General features: G+C 38.4%; 1 protein-coding gene across 3 annotated transcripts in view; it reads left to right on the forward strand.

The window, feature by feature from the left end:
* Nucleotides 1-6,213, forward strand: part of LOC103704983 (regulation of nuclear pre-mRNA domain-containing protein 1A-like) — a 32,095-nt gene extending 25,882 nt beyond the window's left edge. For all 3 annotated transcript variants that reach the window (XM_008788524.3, XM_008788525.3, XM_026803829.2), the window contains one exon: nucleotides 4,912-6,213. In XM_008788524.3, coding sequence (XP_008786746.2) covers nucleotides 4,912-5,796 — 885 coding nt within the window. In that variant the 3' untranslated portion in view covers nucleotides 5,797-6,213. The remainder of the gene's footprint in view (nucleotides 1-4,911) is intronic.
* Nucleotides 6,214-9,963: the final 3,750 nt, after the last annotated feature.

The raw sequence follows: 9,963 nt of genomic DNA on the forward strand, positions 1-9,963 counted from the left end.
CCACATGATTTTTGGTCTACCTCTATTCCTCCTTCCTTTTATTTGGATCAAATCACTTCTTCATACTGGTACATCCCTCAGCCTATGTTGTACATGTCCAAACCATCGAAGTTGTCATTCTCTCAATTTATCCTTAGATGTGCTACCTCACAAATGACTATTTCTTATTCTATCTTTTTTTTTTTACTACCATACATTCATCTTAACATTCTTATTTTGGCTACACTCATCTTGCACACATGTTATTTTCTAACTGTCCAAATTCTGTAGCATAAAACATAGTTGGTAGTATAGCGGCCCTATAAAATTTTCGCCTCAACTTGACATGTATGTTGTGATCACATAATATCCTAGTTGCACCTCTCCATTTTATCCACTCTGCTTTAGTTCTATGGATATCATCCTCTTCAATATCTCCTTTCTTATGAGTAATTGATCCTCAATACCTAACATGATCGCTCTTAGAAATTTCGTGATTCTTAATTTTTACTTCATCTTCATCACTATTTTTAATTTTCACTACTCTGATGACTACGACAAAATAGTCATTCCAATCTTTTATTGGTCATTGTATAAATGGCAGCCATATTAGTGCGATATTTGACCTCACCCATAACTATGAATAATTTTCGAGTATCCAGAATGACCTAACTCTTCCCATAGAATACATAAATAGTGAAACTTGCAAACTTTTTTCTAGCGCAAAGGCCCATGTGTTATCCAACTCTCTAATTATTTATGACCATGTGGAGAAGAGATAGCCATGATATTTCAAAGTTAATATGCTAAATGGCTTTTAGGGCATACCCTACTTCCAATAATAAGGGGGTTAAATAGAATATGATATCTCCAAAAGAAATGACAATAGGATGGTTAAATAGAATGTGATATATTAAAAAAAGCAAAATAGGGTGGACTAAGTAGAGATGTACTGATACACACTCCAAAGCATGATTCTCCGTATCGACCTATTTTGCTTATCAAGCATACCATACTAGTATGGTATCAGGATTTGATATAGTGCAGGAGCCGAATCGGCCTGCATTGAGTGGAGCCGACTGGTTCCGCACAGTTTTGTATTGTACCAACCTGTACTACTGGATTTTGGGTTGTAACATGGCTGGGTATTAGAAAAGGGTCCCCCAACCCTATATCGATAGGGAGTTGTACCATACCATATCGAGCATTGCATATTGCACCTTATCAACAATGTACCAGCATAGTATGGTATTGGTAGGACATACCTTTCTCTAGAGAGCTTGAATCATTAAGTACCATTAAATCTTTGACAGTCATGAACCAAACTGTACAATATATATCTAGGAGGCAGTAGATAGGGCGTGAGAGTGTGTAATTATAAGAATGATCATGTGGATCTGTGGTACAAAACTAGGAGGCTTAAAATTAGAAATGAGCTGATTGGAGGAACTTATGAGTTTTGATAATAGAAGATAAATAGAGATTCAAAACTAAAACTAAAGTTTTTAGGTTCTATCTTAGACTAATGAGATTGCTTAAGTTGAACCATAGAAGTCCCAACCTTTGAGAGAAATTAATGTAATAAGTTTGACATAAGGAAAATAATCTGGAGGCAACCTAGGGATATGAGAGGTTTTATTAGAGATTTAAACCTTTTCAAGTTTTGGTAGAACTTAAGTTTAGTGGCCCTGTTTAAGTTAAAGTAGCATCCTTGGAAATGAAGAAGAGGGCAAGCGGATGGATTCTTTGTTTTTCAGTGATTTGTGTAGAAAGGGTGCGGCTTAAAAGAAAATAAAAAAGAAAAGATAGAATGGAGAGATAGGTCGAGTGACACCTCTAAATAAACTAGATTTTGCACCTCGAGTCAAAAGGGGCATGCCTTCTGGTCATGATGTCACATTATGAAAGAAGAGAAACCATTTATTTTATTGAATAAAATGAAGCTTTTATATTTATGGGTCGGGATGGTAGCTTTTATGTAAGTTGTCATGGGTTCATTTTTGTTCAAGAAATGCAAAATATAATTAGGAAATCACCTCTTCTGCTAGAAAGAGAATCAAGGGCTCATGTTGTGACTTAAAAGAAGGTTATGTAATCCCTTTGCTAAGAGACTCTTACATGCAAACAGAAAATAGCTAGAAAGAATGAGAGAACCTGCAAATTTCAGATTCCCATGGATTTCCATAGATGATAATGCCTTTATCTTTCAAAAATTGAATTCTAATGTCCTTAAGAAGGTTAATAAAGTATGTTTTTTCATCTTTCATGATCCTCAAAATGAAAGCCGATTAGACAAGAGATAGGATTTTGCTGCATAGCATTATGTTCAATGTTGGATGTGATCATGGGGCAATATACTGCTCCTTATATTTCTTTTGGAGGAAGTTTTGATCTTGAGTTCGGATGCGAATTGGTAACATAGTTGATCTTCATGTGGCTTTCATTTTATGGCCTTCATCTCTATTTCAATCTATATGATAGTACTCTGTTATTCTTGATGCCTTGATGCTCATATTGGTTTTTAAAGGAACCTTGTCATGCATGTTAACCTAGTTAGAGATCATATCATATGATGGAAGAGAGATAGATGTCTCTTATTCTTCATATGGCACAGTTGCGCGATATTTGATATTGGTGGCCTCATTTTCTTCAATTAGATCACTTTGGTTTCTTGCTCTCTGTTTCTATGCAATGCCTTCTTGTTGTTCTTCCCGTCCTATCTTCACATAAGTTCTTTCGAGGCTCTAGCTACTATTCTTACTCAATTTTGTCTGGGCAACTCCTTCCACCCTGTTGGATTGCACATATTACGACTCTTCGACATGAAGGTGAAGGTGTTTGTATTCTTATCTTGTTGCATCTCTTAGTCACAGATTAACAGTCAAGATGACAGTGCATGACCTGCATAAATATTGCATCACATTATAGAGTCTTCAATTCTTTTCAAGCATAAAGGAAGCTTGACATAACTTTTTGATAAGGATGATCATGCAATTATCCAATTCTATGGTGTAGGTATGTGGGTACATCTCAACCAGCAAGTTCAACTTGTTGATCACCCTGTCAGATACAAAATTCATTTTAACCTATCATAGGACGTTTCATATAGACAAGTGCCTGCAGGAGGTCTGAGCCAGAAATATAACCAGATTCTGGTTTTATGAATTTCTTTCTTTTTTGCAAGTTTTCCTTTAAAATTGATTCAACTTTCAAAGTCAATCATAATTTCCTTCTCTGCATATGTGAGAGCAGTAGAAATAGGGTAGTTCACTGATGATTCACCACTCTGAGAAAGGTATGTTGGCAAGTGGCTTTTCCTTAGAATTTAGTGGTAAAATTTCTTGCTGAAGAGCTATTTCATCACGTGAACTAAAACAAGTGCTTTTAGTGAGCCAGTTGATCTTGCTTCACTCTGTAAGCTTGGCCTTTTAAAATTCATATTAGCTATGCGGGCTGATCGCTCATTGGACATGACATATCAGTTGAAATAATTCTTTAATACTGTGATCAAATCTAGAAAAGCATGTGCTTCAACATTCCCTGTGAAATCATCACCAATGATCTGAATTCATTTTGGCTGTGGACTCGTCTCTCACCAAAGATGCCAGATCTGTTGAAAGAATCTTCCAATGTGGTATCACCAGTCTAGGAAAACATTTTGTTTGGCATTCCCCCTAAGGTTGTCATCAATGATGTCATCTTCAAATTATATGTACAACAGCTATTTATTAATTAACGTGATCTTTCTTCCAAAGAATCAGAAAATCGGAGGTTGGTGTACATGTTTTTTTAGCAAATTACATCAAACAAATGTATTGTTCATATATAATTGATACAAGAAGAGTTGCTTGACTTGTGGCCTTGTCCGGCCTTGTTAAGGGGCACAAAATTTAGAGGTCTAGCCTTCCATGCTAACTTTTGCCCACATGAAGGGGTTATAAGGCATTAGTGTGTGAGAAGGTCAGTAGCACTGCTGAGTTTTTGAAAGAACTAAAAGCTACTACCCAAGGTTCCCTGACTCAGTACTAGGACTGGGACCTCTTACCAGTACCACATTAGCACTGTGTTGGTATAGTATGGTATGGATTTTTTTCGGCGTACTGAGTATCGGTACGCCTTCCATATCCTATACCGGTACCAAATCAGTATGGTATGGTATGCCCCGTATTGTCAGGTTCGGGCTGGTGCTACTACCTCTTACGATGGGAAGGAGACGAAGATGATTCCAAGGACAAGAGGAACTTGGGACTCTAGCTCTCACTGAGGTTTACACTCACGCTCCATGGATGGTGTTTGCTTCTCATTGGTGGGAACCATGGCTTTTCAGAGACGTTGATGATGGATTTATCGAGGGGAAAATGATGGACTGTAGAGCCCTTGGCCATCAAAAAATGAAAGCTCCGGAAACCAAGAGCAGCATATAAAGGTAAGGCCCCACCCTTGGGTGAAGGCTGTTTACTGGGGTTAGTCCTTATGTGCAGTTTGAAACGATCATATATAGGGATTTTGAAGGATCATGTATGTATATCAGTTTGTGAGATTTGCAACAGTTGTATCGGTTCTTAGAATGAAATCATATTGGCTGCTTTAATATTGGCTGAAACTTCTCAACTCAGTTTTGAATTATTTCTTTTCACACTTAGCAAATAAACCATGATGATTGGATGATCATGTTTGCTCACACTATTAGAATGGATGAGTTGATCCATGCCCATGTTTTTTGGGGGGGGAATATTAGGACTTTTTTTCATCCCCTATCATGATTAGTCGTTGGCTTTTGCTCCTTTCCATCTTTCTTAGCAAAGGGGAGCGGACTAAATCTAGTTTTAAGTATCATCCACATTCTGCATGCTGAGACTTGGACCTATATCTTTTGTGAAACCACTGTTGCTTGCATTCACACCTGTCTGAATGTTCCTACTTCATTTACAGGTTGCTCAAGCTGAGATCGAACATGCCAGCAACATGAGGCAGAGACTTGGTTCAGCCACCACCAGCAATGGTCCCGGCCCTAGCCTCACCCCTCCGAACATGACCCAGCCAATCATAACTCTTCCACCAGAAACAACAACTGCAACAGAACCCAACCCATCCGCCACAAAACCCATCACCCTGCAAGTTCAACCACCACAACCTGTGACAACTTTTGCAAGTACCTTAAGCAGTGCAGAAGAGGAGCAAAAGAAAGCAGCAGCAGCTGTCGCAGCAAAGCTCACTGCTTCATCTTCCTCAGCACAGGTGCTGACCTCTATTTTATCATCTTTGGCTGCTGAAGAAGCCGCTTCCAAAAATAGTGGTCTAAGTACTGGAGTCTTTACGAGCAGCCCACCCATTTTCTCAGTGGATAAAAGACCCAGACTCGAGAAGCCCATGACTGTCTCTGATATGAGTAATGGCTCCTATTTCGGACAGGTTCAGCATCAGTCACCGCAGCAAATGACATCTGTTCCTCTTGCACTGCCCCAAGGCTCGGCCACAAGTATGCAGCCAATGTCCCATGCAACTCAACCATTTTCACCACCTCCGCCACCTTTGCCACCAGTGCCACCACCACCCATGCAGCAGCAGTATGCACAGACTAGTGGAATGATGGTAGGTATGGTACCTTTTGGTTATGTGGGTAACCCTCTTCCCCCGCCGCCACCTCTGCCAACCCATGTATCAATGGGGTTGACAAGACCTGGTGCTCCACCTCCGCCACCGCTACAGCAGCAGCAGCAGCAGCAGCTGCAATCAGCTACAGCAGGGTTTTACCAGTCTTCGGGAATTGGTTTGTATGGGCAAGTGCAGACAACTCCGCCTGTCCAACGGCAATGAAAAGTGTATAATGGCTTCGGTTCTTCCACATGACCCAATCTGTCTTAATATGTATATTAGTAGCCCTTTTTTGGGTGACATATTTAGTGGAATAGGTAGATATAGTCAAGGCAGAGTAGGATCGGCACTGATGGAAATGTCTGTTGACAGAAGTATGGGTTTATTATCTGTTAAAGTGGTCACAGATGACAATCTGAGATCTCCTGAGAAGTCTGTGGGGACATGCATGTCTCCATTCTTTGTAAGCTCAACAGTCTAGGTTTTTTTTTTTTGGTTCTCACTGGAGGATGACCCACTTTCTGTTGATGGAATTAAGAGAAGAGGTGTACTTATTGCTACAACCCTCGTCTTCTCACTTCTCACTGATAATGTTGTTTTTTGAACCAATGCAAGCATAGCCTTCAAGATTAGTTGTCATGGACTAGACCATCATAGAGGTTTAAAGAAAATCTGCTTAGATGCTTGTGAACCCTTGACATGGTTGTGGTTTTGAATGGCTCTTGGTTTGTCCCTGACACGGTTGTTAATGTCCAAAGGATGTCTGGGCCTGGATGTCATAATTATGGTTTATTTGCTGTCGCTTTGATACCAGAACAGCTTGCACCAAGAAATGCTTTGTTTGGCGCTCAAGGCGAGGAATTAATAAAAGATCCAGAAGCTGGAACGAAAATAAGTGGAGTCGTGTTGCTGGTTGATCTATCCACAAGGTACCAGCAGGACAAGACGATGATGGTGTCTCTTTTGTTTGGGTTCACAATTATAAGGTCTCGACTTCTCTAGCACACAAATTTATCCCCAAAATTCGGATACAAATAAAAATGAAAAACTTTGGAAGATAACTGGGAAACAAAAATGTAACTGAGGTAGATGGATATGGATTTATATGAAACAAATGGATTGGGCAGGTTTACAATTTTTCAACATGGTTACAAAAAAGCTGTATTTTGAGAGAACCCGAACCTGGCTCGACCTGATTTGAACCCAGCCCAACTGGACCTATTGCCACCCCTAACTAAGAAAGAGACCATCTATTTGATTCAAATCGCGCCAAGAAATTTCAACGCATTTAGCAAATAATGCACCGGAGTCTTGGCTTCAATTTCTTTCAACCGTATTGGATAAGTTCCCCCTCAGTTTAACGTTGCTTAAGAAAAGACATTGAAGTGACTGGCGAGTACTTCTCGCCATGTTAAAAGCCTAAAGCTTCCTTTGCTTTTTTGTTCTTTTTCACGGGAAGGGAAAGGCGACCCACCTATACACTACAGTACTTAGATTCTAATGCTTGAGGATGCGTGACCAAAAATTTTATCTAAAAAAAATAACTAAAAAATATTATTAAAATTTTTTGGTCCCAAAGATCTTTTCAATGTATAACCGACATAGGATTACATACATATCTATGTAGACATGCTCTCTAAGTTTGTAGCATACCTTAGTCATGTGTGAGCTATAGTCCAAATCTGCATTGATGCCATTTGTAATAGTACAATTTTGCTGGAAATAACTGAGCCAGAAAATATTGTTAGGATTTCTTGGCCTATTTGAAATTTTTATAGCACATAAGGGATTGGGTCTACACATGCGCATGTAGTTAGATTCTTGTAATATTTATAATTGGATTTGAACTCTGTAGCTTATATATACATGTGTGTGTGTGTGTGAGAGAGAGAGAGAGAGAGAGAGGAGTCATGTGCTTTAGTTGCATTAAGAGAAGAACTTTGGTGTTTATACAAAACTAGCCTACCACAGGACTACAAAATTCAAATAATACCTTTTTAATAAATCTTTTTGGTCGCAAGTAGCTAATTTGGGAAACGCGTGGTGGTTACGGACTGGGAGCTCAAGGCCACAAGCTTCCAGCAAGAAAGACAGATGACATGTGCATCACTTGTACGAAAAAAATAGGGAGGCGGGCATGTTGCCTTAATATTAGATCTTAGAAAGAGATGCCTTTTATCCGCCTTTATAGACTGGATTTGTTGTTCCCTTATACTTTTCCAGTTCATCCAGTGCGTCCCGGAGTGAGTTCGTGGGATATGAATTAAAATACTCACCTCCTTCATTCGGAATATTAGATCTTAGAAAGAGATGCCCTCGCGAGAAACACAACAAAAAATGTGAAACAACAAGAAAAATTATGCTTTTAATTTTTACCAACCAAGATTTACAATAAATTGGCGATTGAAAGGAAGTTAAGTAATTTTGTCTGAAGAATAACTAGTAAGACCGGGTGGTTTCCGAAGCTTACCAAGCTTCATCTCATGGCCTTGTTCTCAAATCAGGGAAGAAAATCGCTGAGTTTTTTTTTTTTTTACTATAATATCCTTTCTGGTACTAGACTTACCAAGAATACAGTTTCATACCTACATTGGATTTTTCAGGGAAATTAAAATGATTCTTTTGAGAAACTTGCTCCAAAATCTGAACATGGAAAAGAAATTTCTAGGAAAAAATGCTTACAATTTATCACTGAAAAAGGGATGGGACAAGTGTTAATCCTGACATACATTGTTGATCCTTTCCTATGAGATCAAGTTTTTGGGTTCAATTAGTTAGTTAACACGATATCGAAGCTTAAATTGGCTGGAGGTCATGAGTTTGAATCCTTCCAGCAATTTAGTTATCTATTTACTAATTACATTTTCTATTTCCTATACCAGGATCTTTTCTTAACAATTGTTTTCCATTTTCACTTCCATATTGTTCTTGTTTCCCGAATTAGTTTACCTGAGCAGTTACTATGTTATTAGGTGGTGAATAATTGGTGAAACCAGGGATATCTGAAGAATTATCTAAAATGATAATTTCTGCAGATGAGGACGGCCACCATGGTCCTCATTCTGTGGTTCTTCCATACGAAATTCGAGTCTTTTATTCTTTAATTTTTGTGTAATAGAAGGGGTGTCTCTTATGGTATTTGATTATATCACCAAATAATATCAATTCTATCATTTTATTGGTAAAAATCATAATTGTATCATGATACCATTTCCTATACAAGAAAAAAAAAATCATATATGTATCTTTTATCCTTTCAACTAGCCTAAGTTTTACATTTATTCAGTAGAATACCTTTGAAAAATGAATTAAAAAATCATAATCACTTAAAAAGTTAGTGGCACCATTTACTATCTTTTCCCTAGAAGGGTCTTACAAGAAAAAAAGTTGGTATATTTTAATGGGGAATGAACAAGATTGCCGTTCAAATGAGTAAAATGTCATTACTTTCGAACACAAAATTTAGATATGAACTAATCTTGCAAGTTGCAGCTAATTTTCTATTTACTTTCCTAGTAACTGTGCAGTAGATTGCTGATGGTCTTGTCATCCGATAAGAGAATCAATATTTCGATCTCTTGTATAAACATTACAAGTTTACCTCCAATGTCATCTACCCTAGCATGGCCTACAAAGAAAACTCTTTAAAGTCATCAAAGCTAAAGCAGAAGATCAAGGAGCAAACTCCCCTACAAAGTCATAAAATACAAAGAAGGAATTAAAGCTCAGTGCAAAAATATTGGAAGAGAATGTTTCTCTTTCCTGTTAATCTTTCTTCTAATTCTGCGTTGGATTCGACTTGCTTGGTGGCAGCCTCCTCAAGCTTGCACTGACCTCTATCTCAGGTTGCTTGTCTACCGCTGCATGGAAGCCTTTCAGACTAACAGAGTTGGCAGCCACAGGGTCTAACAGCCTCCTGAAGTGGACCTTTTCTCCTAGAGATTTGCTCTGGAAGGAGGAAGGTGATGGAAAGCTAAGATAGAAATGCAGGAGGATTAAAACAGAAAGGACATAGCAAGCTCTGAAGATGGCTTTCATGGTTGGTTGGGATGGTTAAAAGATGATGGTGGAGTCCATTTATATAAGATCTCTGAGCCCACTATTACACCTTACAAAGACAAGTTTAATAAAGGCAATAGATAAAAGAAAAATTACACTTCAGCTCACTGAACAAAGAGCGGAGTATTTGAGAGGCAGGAGATACCATGTGACGAGGATTACACAAAAGCATGGTTAACAAAATTGTATTTATCCTTCAATTGTGAGCTACCCAATTTAATTTGGATCATAGCCTGCTTTGTGTCATGTGAAATTTAGGCATCACATGGATGTTAGCATTGAAGCAGGGAAAATTTAAAATAACTCCCAATATTGAAGCATGCCATTTCA

The sequence above is a fragment of the Phoenix dactylifera genome, chromosome 12 (assembly GCF_009389715.1).
Source record: "Phoenix dactylifera cultivar Barhee BC4 chromosome 12, palm_55x_up_171113_PBpolish2nd_filt_p, whole genome shotgun sequence".
Classification (NCBI taxonomy): domain Eukaryota; kingdom Viridiplantae; phylum Streptophyta; class Magnoliopsida; order Arecales; family Arecaceae; genus Phoenix; species Phoenix dactylifera.